An 18,752-nucleotide genomic window follows, 5' to 3' on the forward strand; every position below is an offset into this window, starting at 1 on the left:
TAAAGAAAATAAACAGGGTGCGCTCTCTGCTGTCTCCGTCTCTGTCACCTCTCTTCACAGACACGTAAATAAAACATGAATTCACCGAAAATACTTGCCTCAAAGACATAAGAAATATATGTACACGTCCAAAACAAATATTTTCTGTTAAAGTAATCCGTATGAAACCAACGCGATGTCCAGTTTTTCCCCGTCTCAACTCATTATACTGTATCTAATGCAGTCAGATTCTAAACATCCATGTGAGACACGCAAGCATGTAAACGCCCACATCATCCGTAAACAAATGTGAAGAGTTCATCCCGACTACTTTTTATTTCTGGAAGAAGATGTGTTGAGAGGAATAACCCAGAATTTACCCCCAAAGAAGAAGAAGAACACAACGCGATGCGTCGCGCAGCTAGATCCAGTGGAGGATATCACTCTGATGAGTAGCCTAAGATTACTTGCATCTGTTGTTATTGTGTCATTGTGACATAACTTGTACACATTTTACTAGTTAGACATTTCCCTACATGTATGAAATCAAGTGAAACATTTTGAAATGTGTCATTTCATGGTCTAAATGTCTCACAATGCCAGGATGGTTGTTTAATGTTTTATAACATAGGCCTATAAAACCACAAGATATAAAAGTAGTGTGAGTGTTAACACTATGAATGAATGTTTGGCACAAATGTGTGTTACTGTTCAAGTCTCAGTGCTCAGATCAGTATGTTCAATCATGTGTCCTTGACCTTCACTGTGTATATTTTTATTATACTGTATTGCATATAAAATACAAATAATAATCAAAAACCCACATTATTTTTCTGTCCTCACACTCTTTCTTACCTGCCTCGGCTCAGTCACATTCATATTGATTGCCCATTATGGGAGGCCCTTTGTCTCTCAGGTGTGAATCACTAAATATTCATGGCCATTGTCACTCCCTCGCATAAGGGCATTCTATCACAAAACATGTTTTACAAATGTTAAATCAATATATTTTTTTCTGTGAACGAGTGAACAGGATAATCATTTCGGAGGAAAAACTCTAGTCAACCACATCCAGTTCTCAAAAGTCCTATGAACAAATATTCTGTATGTGTTTTATGGCCTTATTTCAGTGACTTAAAAAAAAATAGTTTTTCACTAACCTTCACTAACATTGATTTTTCAAAAACACAAACATGTACTTTCATGCTGCTCACATATTGTTGTAGCCCGGTTTGTGCTGAATACAGTGTTATCAGACTTTTGCCGTTAATATTTTTTTTAAATACTGAAAAAACACAAATGTCAGGGCATGTCAAAACTTCTCCAGGGTCCCAAACACCCTCAGACGGTTAGAAGGTTAAATCCCAATAAATGATAACCCTATTCTCAGATTCCTATTCTTGGCTGTGTGACATCACACAGACCCAGGCCACTCCCACAATTGTTGATTGACACTGGGGTTTTACCTTAGACCCACCCTGTGTGAGCTGTAGGTGTTTTGTTGTTGGATGTAATGATGAACATAGCAGTCGTCATTTACTCCCGACATCTGAGCCGCTGAAGACGCAGTGGATTACTTTTGTTTTTGAAGGGAATGTGCCCCCGATCTACCTAAATGCATCTTATGTTCGTGCGAATCATGCGTGATCCAGCTTCACCTACAGAAGCAGGGAGTATAAGGTTTTTTTTATGATTCTTTGCTAATCACCTTTCCTAATAACGTGCTAGTTAGCAAGTTCCGCGGCTAAAGTTTACAGTCTCAGAGAACGGCTCGTCACCCCACAGAAGAGAGGGGCGAGGTGAGCAGAGCTCATTAGCATTTAAAAGGACATGCACCAAAATGGCTCGCTGTAAACAGAGCTGTTTTTGACAGGGTGTTGGTTTACACTACTGAAAAATTTTAACCAAAGTAAGTTAGACTTTTCATGAAGACCCTAAAGAATCACCAACTTGTGGAAAATGGGTATCCAATGTCCCCTTTAAAATGCATTCAATATTAGATCAAATAAACGCAGAATCAACTTAGTGTCGCTGGCTGTGATCGTGTCACGAATGAGCCACATTTCCATGCGTATAGTGAAACATGAATGTTTAGGAAAGTGCTGTGGTGAGTTTTGTACCATCTAGTGGTTAAGAGGAAAATGAAATCAAACCCTGCTGTGTCTTTAGCCCTGTTGTACCCTACTGTGTAAATATAAAGGTGAAGTGTGTCATTTCTGTGCCTCTAGCATCACCAAACAAACTGAACTTTTTAATCTTCTGTACTCAGGGGTCAAAACATGAGCGCACGCAGTCTGACCAGCTCGTCTATAAACAGAACGGTAAGACTCTGACACGTCATGTCCATCAAATCTCACTGTAACTGCTGTAGAATGTGAATTAACTCACAGTCTGCCTTGACTTGCAGTGCTTCACACCGGAAAGCGCTGGTTCATCATCTGTCCTGTGGTGGAGACGGCCGCGCATGATGGAGAAGAGGCTGCCACAAGTAATTCAGCACACATAAACTCATGCTAAACATTAGGGATTCAACGATATCAAAATCTCACGATACGATAATATTGCGATATGAAGTCCATGATACAATATTTATTGCGATATTAAAAAAAGACAAATGAAGACTTGGATTTTTTTTTTTTTTTTACATTTTAAAGTTAAATTCTTCTATTTAATGCACTTTGAGAGTTCAAAATTAAGAGCTCCAACTCATGTTACTAAGAAGACATGTTTTACTTAAACTTAAAACAATTGCACTGTACAATAAATGAAAATTAATATTTCATAGGTATGTTATTTTTGTTTTACATAACAGTAGGGAAATTACAATACTTCTGTCCTAATTTCTACACTTGAAAGAGATATTTTGAATTTGGAATGCAGTAATGTTACCCATTTAAACCGCTAACTGTCAGCAGTTCATACTGCATTTTTTTTTTTTACGAAAATGGCAGTAGAGCTTTTATTTTGGTGAAAAACTCCAGCTTCAGTGAAAACAGGCTTACAAAAACACGTCTCACTTCAAATCTTGTGAAATGCTGTAATCATCTGCCCATTAAAATGTTTGGGAATTAAACGAATGTGAAAATAAAGCCTAACTGATGGCCGTTGCATTCCCAAATGCACGCTAAACTCACAGCACGTGCAATAAACGAGTTCACTGCATTCATTCACTGTGAACGGAGCCGTTCTGAGATGCGTAAAACACCGGATCACGAGCTGATCGCTTGAACGAAGTGTATGCTTCACTTTGAAACACGCAGCAAAAACTTGATGAAGGGATTAAGCATATTGTGCTTTCAGTTTGAGTTCGTTTGACAGATACTGTGCCAAAGCATAATGGCCCAAAACACAACTTTAAAGACCTTTTATGTTAGAATAGTTTAAATATATTTGAAAAATTGCACTTTTTGCCCAGAAGACCTATTGTTTCATATGATCATGTGACCACGATAATATCGAGACAGTTTTGCTATCGTTATACCACGATGTTGATAATATCATTACATCCCTACTAAACATGCTTACAAATGATCATCTCACACTATTACTTGTGTCTCTCCAGACCCAGAGAGCTCCTCTACATCTCAAACGCAGGATGTAAACACAGCCAGAACCAAACCTCTGCAGAAACAGCCATCGGTGCCACAGGTGTCCCTCTCTGAGATTGCTCCGTCGGTCGAGGGCCCTCAGGCTGCCTGCGCGGCTGTGGTTCCTGACATCCCATGCTGCCCCATTGTGCCTCCTGTTTCGCTGGACGTCTCTGCTCAGAAAACGGCAGAGGTCCCTCAGGAGCCAGTCACTCACAGCAGCAGCCCCAGCGTGGAGCCGCCCGTCAGCCAGATCCAGACTCCGCCCGTGGTGCTGCTTCAGCCCTTTGCCACGCCCACTCCACAGGCTTCGGTCAGCAGCGGCCAATCACAGCCTCAGAGCCCCACCCATCAGCCCCAAAGCCCCACCCATCAGCCCCAGAGCCCCGTCCATCAGCCTCAGAATGCCCCGCCCCTGCAGCTGGGCGAATCGGACGGGGAAGGGCCACCTAGGCTGGAGTTTGCAGACAGAACGATAAAGACTCTGGATGAGAAACTGAGAAATCTTTTGTACCAAGAGTACCACCCCTCGCAAACCACGAGCTCCGCCTCCGAGCCGCCCGGATCACCACCCCTGTCTGACAGCCAGGGCAGTGACGGTGCCATGAGGAAAGCAGAAAAACTGGTAAAGTCAATCCTCATCGTATTCATTCACATTTACATTTAGTCATTTAGCACAGTGGTTCTCAATTCCAGTCCTGAGGACCCGCTGCTCTGCACGTTTTGCATGTCTCCCTTAGTTAACACACCTGATTGAGATCATCAGCTTGTTAGGGGAAAGAGCCATGAACTGAACTAATGAGCTGATGATCTCAGTCAGGTGTGTTAAATAAGGGAGACATGCAAAATGTGCAGAGCAGGGGGTCCCCAGGACTGGAATTGAGAACCACTGATTTAGCAGGTGCTTTTATCCAAAGCGACTTACAAATGAGGAAAATAGAAGCAATCAAAATCAACAAAAGAGTAATGATATGCAAGTGCTATGACAAGTCTCAGTTAGCGTAACACAGTACACATAGCAAGGTTTTTTAAATTTTTATTTAAATAATAAATAAAAAGAAAATGGAATAGAAAAAGAATAGCGCAAGCTAGTGTTAGAGGCCCTTTTTTAAAAGAATATAATTAGAATAGAGAGGGCTAGAGTTAGAGGGTCAAATAAAGATGGAAGAGATGTGTTTTTAGCCGATTCTTGAAGATGGCTAAGAAGTATTGTTTGTATTCACAAACAATATGAGTTGTCGGCCCGCGGATGAATTTCAAAGGGCCCGCAGCTTGTCTATTAAAATGTATTTGTGGCCTATATGTGGCCCGCCAAGCATAATTTTCAAAATATCTGATTTACCGAAGGGAACGCTGAACGCGATCTGTACGGAAGGGGACACCATATTTCCTCCACCATACATATACTGTGTACAGTAGTCAACATTTGAAGTAAATCAAAACCTTTCATCAAAGTTGTCCTAAAACCAAAACACTACCAGTTTTTGTCATATGGACAACTTTAAAGGGATAGTTCACCCAAAACTGAAAATTCTGTCATCATTTACTCACCCTCCAGTAGTTCCAAACCTGTATGAGTTTCTTTGTTCTGCCGAACACAAAGGAATATATTTTGAAGAAAGTTTGTAACCAGGCTGTTTTGGGACACCATTGACTTCCATAGTCGGAAAAAAAAATACTATGGAAGTCAATGGTGCCCCAGAACTGCTCTGTTTCCCACATTCTTCAGAATATCTTCCTTTGTGTTCAGCAGAACAAAGACGTTCATACAGGTTTGGAACTACTTGAGGGATTTCGTTCTTACGGTTCAAAAAGTAAAGTTGAACCAACGTCAAGAAAAGTGACGTATATGCGTTAATTTGGAGCGGTGATTGGCTGCCTTGGCTGGGCAGTACACGTCTACATTCCTTTATTACTAGTTCTAAAGTGATGTTTTGGAATTAGTAATGGAGGCTTGGGGTCAGCTGTTAAACTGTCCACTTTAGATTTGAATCTGTGGTGAAAGGAAGTAGTTTTGCACAAAAGAGGGCCTTTAAAGACACTCCGTTGTTATTTTGTTTATGTATTTACACGCTCGTGCTGTCGAACTGTTGTATAAACGCAATATCACACAAGTAGACGTGAGATATGGCTGTATATTGGCACTCTGTGATTACCTACGGCCGAATCACAGCCATGCCGATATACAGCCATATCTTACGTCTACACGTGTGATATTGCTTATATATTATAGGGAGAAGCATCCGGCTCCCCGGTGTGTCCACATCATCAAACCTGGCCCCCTTTTAAAAAACGTTTGGACACCCCTGAGTTTTTTTTTGGTAATGCATTTTTAGTCTCAGAAACTTAGAAACACATCACAGTGTTTATTTTGAGTTGTATGTGAGTGGTAAGTAACTGTGCTCCAGTCAGTTCAGTTATTAGGACCGATTCACGAGTCTTTTTGAAAGATTTATCAACAAAACAGGCTCCTGAAAGCAGTTCATTGATAAATCATGATTCATTCGTTTATGAATCTGGCCACACTGGTCACATCTCATTTAAGTCAGACTGAGAACTCACAGTAAAAACACTTGCCACGGAGTGGCGAAGGACCATCAAATAGAGGAATCCACATTGCGGAAGATTTCAGATGAAATTCAGAAGAACTCTTTTGTCTTTTTAATGGAACTAGTTCTGTATAAAAAACTGTTTTAGCCGTCAACCCCAAACCTGAGGTTACAAAATAATAATAATAATAATGTGTATTTTATATAGTGCATTTCTACAAACTCAAGGACGCTTTACAATCATTCAACATTCACAAACACTAGTTTGTGAGGAACTTGTAATAGGCCAGATTCAGAGGACCTGAGTGCACGGTAGGAGATGTAGGTGTGTATGAGATCTGAGATATATTGAGGGGCGAGTCCATGGAGAGCTTTGAATGTAATGAGCAGTATTTTGTAATGAATACGGAAACGAACAGGTAGCCAATGTAGTCTGCATAAAACAGGAGAAATGTGAGAAGATTTGTACATCAACCCTGTTATTCCATGAATAAAAGTAAATTAATAAAGTGTCAAATAGTGAACCCTGTTATCCTTGATTTTCTGTAGTAAACAATCGATTGTTGAAAACCGGATATTTGTGTAAGTATTGTCCTGTTTACAAGCACCAGAAGAGTAGAAATGGCCAAGTAAACCGTACAGCTGTCATCTGGTTACCATCAGTCCTGTTATTTTCTGGAGAGAGTTTGTCATTGTTAATTCTGTAGGAAAAATCATTTTGTTATACCGTATTTCTCAGTTTTTTTTTTCTTCTTTCTGCTTTTTTTGTAGCCACAGATTCCTGAGAGGTCCGACAGTCTCGGGACTTTGAGTGATTCTGCTGTCGCCCGTAAGTGAAAGTGTGTGTGTGTGCTAATCTCAGCTGCTCTTCCCCGTGTTGGGCCGAACGGTTATAAAAACGCTGGAAAAACGGCTCTAGATTCTAGATATGTAGACGTACTGCAAACCATAAAAAATTGTCACAATTGAAAACTGTTATTGTTGGGCTTTTCTTTCTTTTTTTCCCAAATGTCGATCAGCCTTCAAAAGACTTCTGACCAGAAAAGACTCTGAGAGCCACTTCCAGGTTATCAGTGATTTGTTTGTTTACGAGTTATATATATGCTTCTCTGAAATGAATGGTCACAGTTTGACAGTGTTCTGTGTTTGCGTGCTGTAGATTGTGCCGACAGATTCAGATGCGTCTTCTCACGATGGTGGAGATCATGTGATTGATCTTGAATCTGCAGCTGTTCCTGCAATCGAGAACGGACACAGATCCACATCAAAGTCACAAAGCAACCGTTACTCAGCACCTCCTGACTTATATCAGGTTTGTCTGAAGCGCAGGGTACGTCTGAAATGGCATACTGGCATACTACTCGTATTGGTTGCACAAGATCTACAGTATAATGTACACAGTAACACCAATATAACCTACATATTAGGGATGCACCGAAATGAAAATTCTTGGCCTAAGCTTGTTTTTGTGCAGTTTTTTTGTTTCAAATCAATGACAAAACAACCATTTAAAAATATTTATTTAACACTGAACATTTTTTAACACTCTAGCAGACATTATACCAACAAAACACAATTTAACTTAAAATTTAATTAGTAAAATACAAATATTTTTTGAACATAATTAAACTTTTATTTTTACTTACGCGACGTTTCGAATAAGACTGTTAATGCAATAAAACTATAATGCAACCAAGGCCAAATTATGAGAAACTGAAACGATTAATTAATTGTTTCAGGTTATGCAGTCTGTTAGTTTCCCTCACCTCCCGATCTGTATCGTTCGTTCTTTTGTCACGTCACATCCCCATAAACTGAAGCTATGCAGTCTGTACCGGAAACAGAAACGATTAGTTCATCTCTCGAGTCTTCGGGTTCGAGTCGTTCGTTATTTTGTCATGTGTAGTAGGCAGTACACTGTATACTGTACAATATTACATTCTAAACACAATCCATCAGTTAAAATGTTTCATTTAATTATCTATATTTAGTCATTTATTTTTGGTTTATTTTTAGGTATTTGCATACATTTTGTTCTTTTGTTCGGGAGTCTGACATTGTCATTTAAATTTTTATTTTTTTTCAGGACACAACTACTTCCTTTCCAGAGGCCAGACCTGCAATGCCTTGCGCTCAGAGCTCGCTGTCAGCGGACGGGACGGCGCAGTGCTTGTCCTCGGACACCGGAGAGGAGGATCAGAGCGTTAAGCCCTCATCTCTGGCTCCTGACCCATCAGAGTCAGGCGGCGGGGACTTCATGAAGCGGGCGGTGGCATTCCTCCGGCGCTCGGGCCACAGCAGCAGCGTCCAAAGCTCTGACTCGCCCCCTTGTCCTCTGGTGAATGGACACACCCCCTCGGTTAGCGGCCACGCCCACTCCGCTTACGTCAGCAGTGATAACGACTCTGAGTTTGAGGACGCTGATATGAAACGAGAACTGCAGATGCTGAGAGAGAAGTGAGTAAAGAAACATTGATCTAATCAAAGAGCTCCAGTGAAAACTGCCTCACAGAGGCCTCGTTTACCACCACTGACCCTCTTTCATTTCCTAATAGAGGTTCATGGTCTTATGCACAATTCATAAAGGTTAAAAAACTCAAAAATTACAATTAATAAGTGAAAGTAGTAACTCAATGAAATTGTTACTGAATTAAAAGTACGAGCATCTGGCCAAAAACATACTTGAGTAAAAGTAAAACAGTACAACTTCAAAATGTACTTGATTATTAAAAATTACAAGTACCCTAGCCAAAAAATAAATAAATACATAAATAAATAAATAAAAAAGGAGATTTCTTGTTTCGTCATGTTGAAACATCTTCTCAATGCAAAGTGAAAATTGCTTAAAAATACACTGAATAAAATGTTTTGTCAGACAGGTTTGGTTAAAGGGAGAAAACAAAAAAAAAACAATGGCTGTAGGTCAAAACATCTGTCTAGACAACAACAATTAAAATGCAGCAAAGTGGAACTCAAAAAATACAGGCCATTACCTTTTTTTTTTTTTGAAATAGTTGAAATAAAAAGCAGAGTTTTTTTCTTCAGAAATGTAATAAAGTAAAAGTACAAGTAGTCAGTTTAAATTTTATTTGAATAAAGTACAAATACCCCAAAATAATACTTAAGTACATTAATCAAGTAAAATTACTCAAGTATTTTACACCACTGACAATTCATCAGCGCACATTTATGTTTCATCGCAATGTAATAATTATAATTTACATTTCGTTTTTGGCTGACTTCATAATACCTGTCATATAGACACACTTTTCACTAAATAAGAGAACAAAACCGTAACACAATGTTTCGTGTCTGCAGGCACATGAAGGAGATCTCCGAGCTCCAGGCTCATCAGAGAGGAGAGATCGAGCAGTTGTATTCTCGGATAGGTCGACCGGTTCCTCCCAGCGTGGGCTTCTTGCATGCAGTGCCGCCTACAGGCCGCCGCCGCAGAGCCTCCAAACACAAGCTGAAGGGAAGCCGACTGCTCAATCCCATGGTGCAACATCTTAGGAACAACCGAAGCAACAGCTCTAGTATGTATGCGAGAGTTTGTGTGAGCCGGAGTACCAGCTATAGGGGGGGGTACCACTATATTTTGGACTCCTGAGGAACATGGCAGACAGAATGCTGTCTGGCTTCTGTTCTGAATAGAGAATAGTTTACATTTTAATGTAAATTAAGTACATTTGAAATGTAACTAGTATCTAAAGAAAATGTACAGGTTTGATCTGCAAAACTTGGCACCACAGTGCACATTTTATTGTCCATTTAATTGCTTAAAGTAATAGTACAGCTTTCCCCAACAAGACACATGATTTGAGGAATTATTCATGTCTGAAGCACCAACGGTGCAGAGCGTGGTTCATGTCCAAGTTTAACTTTTAAGATTGGTGATTTTTTTTTTCCCCAACTGCCTCACTTTAGGTATGAGTGTGTGTGTGTGTGTGTGTGTGTGTGTGGTAATAGTGATTTTTACCTTAGCAACCATTGCTAATAATAATAAAAGATTTGTTTGAAAATCGAAAATTGAATCATTTAAAGTTGTATAGTCCGACTGAATATCAGAAGTTGCTACCAAGTTCTAGACTAGTTGCTAGGAGTTGCTAGTGATAGAGACAGAAGAGAAATATATAGACTGTCCGAACAGCCTGAAGGTCTGTGATGATCTTGGTGGCTTTGTATGATGGTTTTCAACCCCTCAGTAGAGGTTTGGACCTGGGCTGCATTTCTCAAAAGCATTGTGAGAAGATGATCATAGAGACCATTGGTGGCAATAGATCTTATGACGCTTTTGGGAAGCGCAGCCCTGATTTAAAGTCTGTTACAGGAATTTTATACGTTTGATCATTTAGAAAAGATATAGCAGATATAGTCAGAACAGTCTGAAGGTCTGTGCCAAGTTTGGTGGTCATTGCTTGAAAGCTCTAGGATAAGATACTGTAGTAGCATAAATTGTAGATCAGTGTGTTGGCTTGGCAAAGTAATTATAGTAATAATTGTACAAATAATGCCATTTCCAGATATGCAGTCTACTCCAGTTTTGTGCAACCTGTGCAACTTTGTATTTTAATTTGTCTAAATTCTTTTAAACTTTCATCCACCAATACGAAAACTGGATTCTCTAAGCAAATCACAATATAAAAGGCCAGATTTGTCACGTCAACCCTCTGTGTTCTCCTGTAGCTGAGACGTGCTCCAGTGTGTCGGGCTCGCCGGTCAAGAGCTCGGTTCTGGGTAACAGCTCTGTGGGATCCAGCACAGCCACGCTGAGCCCCGTGTCAGAACCACTGGAGCCGGTCCAGACTCAGCAGCCCTGCTCGCTCAAGGGCTCTCTGTCCTCTGACAACATCTACGGCCCCACCACACACACACCACCCCGACAAGGTGAACACACTCACACGGCTGTCATCTAAAATAGCCTGTCAAGCATATGCTGCTGTACATATCTGCTGTAAATGCATCTGCCGCTGCCCTAACCAGCCACAGTGCAACAAATGTCTAATGTCCACTGGCCTCGTGGAAAGCCAAATGCATCATGTAGTAACACAATCACAGCCAATCACATTATATTTGATGATTGATACAATTATGTGAAGCAAGACTTTAATGTTTGGAGCTGCCCTAATCAACACACATAGAAACCAAACCATGCTGTCTGGGTCGGACGCAGTGTGACAGTCATTTATAGTTGATATGCAGAAGACGAAGGTGTCAGAGTTGCCTCTCTGAATGGTGTATCATGTTCTAGATTATCATGTCTTTCTCCTTCTATGTTTTTTTTTGTCACGCATATCTCACTCACACGCATGGGATTATTGCCAACTTTCACAGTCTCTCATGTGCGCTCCACTCATTTACTTCGTTTAAATGGAGTCCGCCGGAATGTGACATTTAAACGGCTGCCTAATGGCTCAGTCACACGACATGATTTCATGGACAACAAAGAAAGTTTAAAGGATTGCATGATGCTCATACTGTCATCATTCTTATGGATCAGTAGACATTTTCACACATTTAGTTATTGCCATAAATATTTCTATTTTGAGGTCGTGTGAGCAGAAAAGCAATTGATCTCATGTATTTCAAGGAGTTGGGTCATTGCCCCAAAATTTCTGTATTTGCCGTGTGTAATCTGTAATATGAATACTTTTTGTGCCAGAGATGTGGCACAAACTGCACATACTCTGTTTGTGGTGGTGCTTAAGCAGCAACCTAAGTTTGAATCCGGCTCATGTCATTTCATGATTTCATCTTCCTCTGTGGTTTCCAGTCACCTCTATGCAAAATACCCAAGAATATAAGGAAGATACTGAAGAAAAGCTGCTCAGGACATCATGTTGGGTTCAAGTTTCACTTTCTAATTTATGGAGTTCTTAAGTGGCCTAATCAGAGCTTGGACATCAAGCACACTGAGAATATCTGTACAGACCTGAAGATTGCAAAAGAAATGTAAAGGATTGCATTATGCTCACACTCATGCTGTGTCTGAACAGGGCAGTTACACTGTTGTATTCAATATGGTCTCTGTAATCTCAGACGTAAAACCAGAACTAACCAGAGTCTCCTGTTCAAAGGCTAAACTCCAGTGTTCCACATTTCCAGCCACATGCTGCCCCGAGCCTGGGAGAGTGACTCCACTCTGATCTGTATCTCCTGAAGGAGAGACACCAGATCCGAAAACTGTATGTGGGATGGCCAAAACAGTGCCGACATGAGATGATATACTTTGTCCTCCTGTACTCTCGTATGAACCGACAGACTTAATGACGGGAAGGCATACAGACCGGTCATCAGCCACACATAAGCCAGAGCAATTACCCCAAGAGGCTTTGGAGGATGAAGGGAGAACGAAAATGGGGGAAGTAGGTTCTTATTCGACGTCAACAGATCCACCTTTGCCCTGCCCTGCCAAATGACTCATTTTCTGAGGATGCAACATCCATTTTCCAGGCCTCGACCTTCTCATGAAGCACCTTCAGTGCCAGAAGCATGTGCTATGCCAAAATAAGAATGTGCCATGCTAAACTTCCCACGGGGGAAACAAACTTATTCCCCCTGGTGCTTTATGTAAAAAAACTACTGACACTGACATGATGGCTTCAATTGACCTATCGGTAAGCCCCTCCCATCGAATGCAGATGAGCCAATGGCAGTCGAGTATCAGTTGCACGGGGATCGGAACTCGGACATCTTTAGGTTTCAGCACCATAGCGAAACATTGGAAGATGGGAAGCTTTCATCATTTTGATGGTGTTTATGCTACAAAAATGGAAAACGATGTGCCTGGGGTACTTGTAACACTGATTCCAGGTATCCTGAGAGGGTAGGCAAAGGAATTTATTTTATTACATTTCCTAAACCCAAACAAAACAGAGCAAAAATGTCCCTAAGCATTCAACTCCAATCCAAATGAAGATGAAAACTTTCATTTTCTGGTTGCCATACTCTCATTAATTTACAATTTTCATCTGCGCAAGCAGAACATTAATGTCATCTTGTGCTTCAGCAAGATATCTCTAGCTAAAACTAACGTTAAAGTTAGTGAGTCCATGCTAACGTACAAGCATAAATAGCGAACTGTTCTCACGTCATGTACAGTGTAGGTCAAAAACAAATAAACGAAGGTCTGCATTTCAGTGCCTCCCCATATTAAACTGGTTAAATGTAAATTCATTTAATCTTACCCTGCGGTACATGAACAGTGTTGTCATTGCAATGCTAATGACCTTAACATGAGACTTCTCCTGTTTGCATTGTGATCTGTATTTTTACATATTTGTTTTGAAATATTTTATATACCTATAGGTCAATTCTCCAGAAGGAAATGGCTCAAAAGTGGCATCATCTCCATTTATGTGCCACATGAGATGATGGCCCTTTTGGACTCGGTAGGCTGGACGTCCTTCATAAACTTTTGTCATAATTCTTGTGTCAACAGAATCCACCCCAAAGGTACCACCAGAGTCAACAACCGGGGATGTTTCCAAGGTAACAGGGTCCAATAGCATTTGGGTTTAACCCCTATTGTGCAGTGAGGATGCCAACAGGGACAAACTCCTCAACTGTTGACCACCACTGAAACAGCCCCAACCCAGAGTTGATTTCGACAAAGGCGAAACGAATGGACATGAATGGACAAGTCGCATTTGCGCATTGTGCATGAATTCAGATCTACCCCTAGAAAAACGGTCTGTTTCCTCAACAACAAAACGCCCTTCTGAAGGTTTATCTTCTGTTGGTGACCGAGAACAGCCTTGCCAAAATCAGCCAATCGTCAAGGTAATTTAAAGCACATATGTGACCCTGGACCACAAAACCAGTCTTAAGTCGCTGGGGTATATTTGTAGCAATTACCAAAATACATTGTATGGGTCAAAATTATCCATTTTTCTTTTATGCCAAAAATCATTAGGATATTAAGTAAAGATCATGTTCCATGAAGATATTTTGCAAATTTCTTACCATAAATATATCAAAACTTCATTTTTGATTAGTAATATGCATTGCTAAGAACTTCATTTGGACAACTTTAAAGGTGATTTTCTCAATATTTAGATTTTTTTGCACCCTCAGATTCCAGATTTTCAAATAGTTGTATCTCAGACAAATATTGTCCGATCCTAACAAACCATACATCAATGGAAAGCTTATTTATTCAGCTTTCAGATTATGTATATATCTCAATTTCGGAAAATTTACACTTAAGACTGGTTTTGTGGTCCATGGTCACATATGCCCTGGAGTTGCTTTCCTGTGTTTCAGTGCCTCTGTGTCAACATTCTGAAACTGCACTTTCTAATAGTGAAGTTCAGTAGATGCAGGTCTAGGACTGGAGTGAAACCGCTGTTCGACAACACGGCTGTAGAAACTGGATTCCTTCTGAGATGGATGCACTTAATCTATAGCTACTGTCACCTTGGACTACATTTCCTGCAAAATAATCAGAACCACCAGGACAGCTAACATTGTGGGGTGTAATCCATTGAAATGAGGCAGGCATGACGTTATACCCCTTTTCTATGGAAGAGTTCTACAGATGGTTCTCTATGGTTCTACAGATGAAGCCTGTGGAAGAGGACGTTGGTCGTCCATGCAAATGCTAAGGCCCATATGAGCCAAATTTATTGTCTGACAGTGCACATAATAGTGAAAGCCATGAGATCGGAGGAGTATAGAATGCCTCTATCTGTTGCAGGCCTTCCGCAAAAAACCTGTCACAAAACATACGGCCTGTTTCAATATAAGTGGCCCGGCATGCGCCGTAGGGGCAACGCTTTTTGTAAGCACATCATTGTAAACGCATGACTTGAGGAATGACTCCTGTGCTCTGAAGGCATTGTTGCTCAGAACATGAGTGAAGAGCTGTTGATCTATTGGTTTGCCAAGATGCAAAACACAGAGAAACTAGCAGAACAGAATCTCAAGGGCAGTGAGGAGAAAAGCAATGACGCTTTAGCGGTTTGACACAATTCTCCAAAGAGGGGCCCTTTGACCCTATAGATCAGGGAAGCCTCAGATGTGCTTACGTGACACGAGTGTTCTGTTGAGCAAGGCCACTGACCCCAGTCCTGTTTAGGGGGAGTCCAGACTACCTGGCTGCTTCTTGGCTCCTCTCGAGGAATCCGCGGGGGAATCATTTACTGAAAAGCAGTAGATTACTTCTTTGCAGTGTGAAATCTAACAACAGCAGCAATCACTGCATTGGCAAAATGCCCTGACTAAGCAACAGGAGCATCCAGCTGACTTCTTATGGATATCTATGAGGTTGAACCACAGATATCTCTCGGTCACCACCAACCCTGTCACATAACGGCGGGATCGTGCGAGCCATATGCTTCTTGACTTAAAGCACTTCAGTTGCTCAGCTGAGCTCTTCATCTCGGGAGTCAAGCAAGTAATTTCGTCCATTAATATGGCAGTTTTACAGTTCTTTAATCATAAATGGGTTTCATGTGTGGAAGTGTCTAGTGATGCATAAGAGGGCTGTGACCTGTTATGTAGATTCCAGAAAATTGTTCCCATTGTTAGAAACACACAGGCACATGTACACATCTACATTAACCGCTGTTTTCTGAGACGCTTAACCAGTGTTGTGGTGTGTTGCTGATATGATGCTTGTTGATGGGGTACTGATCTGATCGCTGCCTGTGTCGGCTGTTACACCTGTCTCTCTTTCTCTCTCTCTCCCTCTTATATTCATTTCTCCACAGGCTGGACCGTTTACCACCAAACATCTGAGCGAATCACCTATAAATCTAGTAGCAAACCACGCACTAGATTCCTCAGTGGACCCGTGTCTATGTCCATCTGTTTGTATTTGTTCTACTTTTCTTCTATTACCCATAATTCCCTTTCCCCTGTTTCTTTCTTCTCTTCTTTCATGATTTGTTTTGGTTTTTCTGTACTGCATTTCTGTCATGTTCATATCCAGTACTCATCCACACACTCATTCAGTGATCATCAGGCATTCTCAGCCATTACATGTCCATCTTCATGTCATGGCACTTTCCATGAATACGGTACAAAATAGGGTCTGAAACTTAAAAAAGCAGCAGATATTCAGTGAAAGGAGGTGCGTAACGTTCCGTAAATTGGTAGTTGTCAACCTCATGAGGTACAGTTAAAATACAGCTTAAAAAAATATAATAAATATGAAATAAAATACATCAAATTAAATCATAGGTAGCAGGGTTGCAGACTTCCTAAATCCTAAATGAATCTGTCACTCAGTAGGGTGCAAAGCTCCTAGTTTGGGAGCAAATTTCAGCTTGTAGTTTTTAAAGAACTAATATTTATTTTAGAAAATATTTGTTTGATCATTTATTCTTTCAAAATTGACAAATGCAGTCAAAACTAAAAAAAGAAAATTGATTATTTACCTCGCTGTCCTCCGTACTGTTTGTAGAAAGGTCTAACACATGTCTAACTGCACGCGACGCGAAGCCACAAACACATGATAAAAGGTATGTTTTCCGTGTTAATCAGAGTTTTAGTCCTAACTATCCGCGACGGCGACACTCCAAATTCCTAATTTAGAAACACTTTCTATTTCCGCAACATCGCGGCTGGAACAACAACATACAAACTATATGACAGTAGATAATCTCAGGTGATTATATGCTTTATTCAAAGTTAAACGTGTCTAATATAAGTTTAAATATCATTTTGCGTGACCTTATAGCCGTACTGAAAGCAACAACAGATAGTTTTCCTCAGATCTTTAAAATAAATTAAAACAAATATGTACGTTAAAACTGTGAACTCACTGCGAACCAACGAGTGTATTCCATGACAAAGATGTTATCAGTCTCTCAGTATGTACATTTAATGATGTTAAAAAGCTTTAATATTTATGAATTAGATTATGAACATATCCATTTCGTTGTGAGCGCAGAGCGCTTCCAGAGAGAGCCCGCCCATACGCGCTTCTGATTGGCTGATATTTGATTGATTCTGTCGCATCGTGTCTGATGTGGACACACAAATTGCTTGCTAGGACATGGTGTAAATGATTAGATAATAGTTCAACCTATATATCCAGAAGTTCTCATGAAAAAGATTTGTGCCTCTACACCAAAGTGTATCGTGTTCGTGGAAAGAGCTGGATGTCTGCTCATCTGGCCTTCAGTTTGTCTTCTGTACAAACGCTTTGTGCTGGGCTGTAGCTTTGACCGATAACATGAGCTTTCCTTCCTCAAACATGGCCATTCTCAACATTTAACTGAAAGCAGAGAGAGTGTGTATGGATGTCTGCCAAAGCTTTTGTATCGTCTGTATATCTGTGCCTTCTTTCCTTTTCATTCCACGTAAAATCCCAATGAGACGGTGATTGAGGTACCGTGTCATGTTTGGAGTCAGAAGACGAGCATGCCAAGGGCACGAGCAGGTTGCTGTGGAGAACATCAGGGCTGTATTTTGAATTTTTTATCTCTGTCACCTGCATGATTATAATATGATGCTGTCCAAGAAGCATATTATAATTACCTTGCGTTTCTGTTACGGCTTGTAGTTTTTTGTTCCTCTAGGTGAGAGTTCATTTTGGAGAAAAACATGAATTTGCCCACCAGTGCGTCATAGCTATGATTAGGAAGCTCATTTCTTTTAATACTTGGTCTCCGTCCTTGTCAAAATTATATGATTTGGTTAGTATTCTAACCTTCATTGTGTGAAAAATTACCCCCCTTTGTAATTTAAAATTTAGCATGCAGCACCTTAGTTTATTCATGTTTCAGTAGTTTACTTTTTATATGCTTCAATTTTGTTTTATTTATGCTTTTCCTGTTTAAATGTTAGATGTTATTTGTACAGTATTACATTTTAAAGCCTGACGGAAATTCTGTCTACAGTAGTCACTTGTAAGCAGTGCCGATCCTAGACTTCTGGGGGCCCTAAGCAAAACTTTGTTGGGGCCCCAAAATGCTCCCCAACCCCTTAACCTATTCTTTCAGTGCAGTTTCACTGTCAAAACAACAGTACATTTTTAAAAAGTAGAAATTTAATTAAATTGAAAGAAAATGTGAATTAAAAAAAATACAAATAAAATAAACAATTTAGCCTATAGTAGCCTACTATACGGAAATTGATTAAAGTGATCAAATGCACAAATAAATCACTGCATAGACTTCACCATATAAATTAAACATAAATTGATTCACAACAAAGTTATGAACAATATTCAGTGAAGATTAATTCTGTCCTTTTCTTTTGTTGTTTGATTACCAGATGATGACAGACAGTGGCAGGTTTAAACAGTAGGATGCTGTCACGGAATGCACAGATCTAATATACTGACTAGCATTAGATTAGGCTACTTTTCAAACCGTTTATGTTCACGTAAGACATAACTGACGGTGCTTAGTGAAAACTCACCAAGACTGATATTTTGACATATACAAAGCGCAAAGTAGCCTATATTTGTCAGTGTTTCATTCCGTCTCGAATCGCGCACATGGAAAGCGGTTGGGGGGAAAAGCAGCTCGGTGCACTTTTAACTCGTTATTTTAGTATCGCGCAAAAATGACATGGAGACTGTATATGAGAGTCAAGTTACATGATTTGACTGATTTGGATGTTACGTAGAAAGGGCGACAATGCACCGCATTAAAGGAACATTGATGTTTTCATAACCGCTGGC

General features: G+C 40.2%; 1 protein-coding gene across 7 annotated transcripts in view; it reads left to right on the forward strand.

Moving 5' to 3' along the window:
* LOC131545775 (serine/threonine-protein kinase WNK2-like) overlaps window positions 1-18,752 on the forward strand; it is a 79,358-nt gene that overhangs the window by 48,988 nt on the left and 11,618 nt on the right. For 3 of the 7 annotated variants that reach the window (XM_058784906.1, XM_058784907.1, XM_058784910.1), the window contains 10 exons: window positions 2,249-2,300; window positions 2,387-2,467; window positions 3,542-4,191; window positions 6,887-6,944; window positions 7,135-7,181; window positions 7,275-7,427; window positions 8,202-8,572; window positions 9,434-9,651; window positions 10,802-11,002; window positions 15,829-15,927. In XM_058784906.1, the coding sequence (XP_058640889.1) occupies window positions 2,249-2,300; window positions 2,387-2,467; window positions 3,542-4,191; window positions 6,887-6,944; window positions 7,135-7,181; window positions 7,275-7,427; window positions 8,202-8,572; window positions 9,434-9,651; window positions 10,802-11,002; window positions 15,829-15,927 (1,930 nt within the window). Of the gene's footprint in view, window positions 1-2,248; window positions 2,301-2,386; window positions 2,468-3,541; window positions 4,192-6,886; window positions 6,945-7,134; window positions 7,182-7,274; window positions 7,428-8,201; window positions 8,573-9,433; window positions 9,652-10,801; window positions 11,003-13,556; window positions 13,898-15,828; window positions 15,966-18,752 lie in introns of those variants that run through there. The other 4 variants (XR_009272495.1, XR_009272496.1, XM_058784908.1 and 1 more) reach the window with 4 other exon arrangements.

Source organism: Onychostoma macrolepis, chromosome 08 (assembly GCF_012432095.1).
Source record: "Onychostoma macrolepis isolate SWU-2019 chromosome 08, ASM1243209v1, whole genome shotgun sequence".
NCBI classification, from domain to species: Eukaryota; Metazoa; Chordata; class Actinopteri; order Cypriniformes; family Cyprinidae; genus Onychostoma; species Onychostoma macrolepis.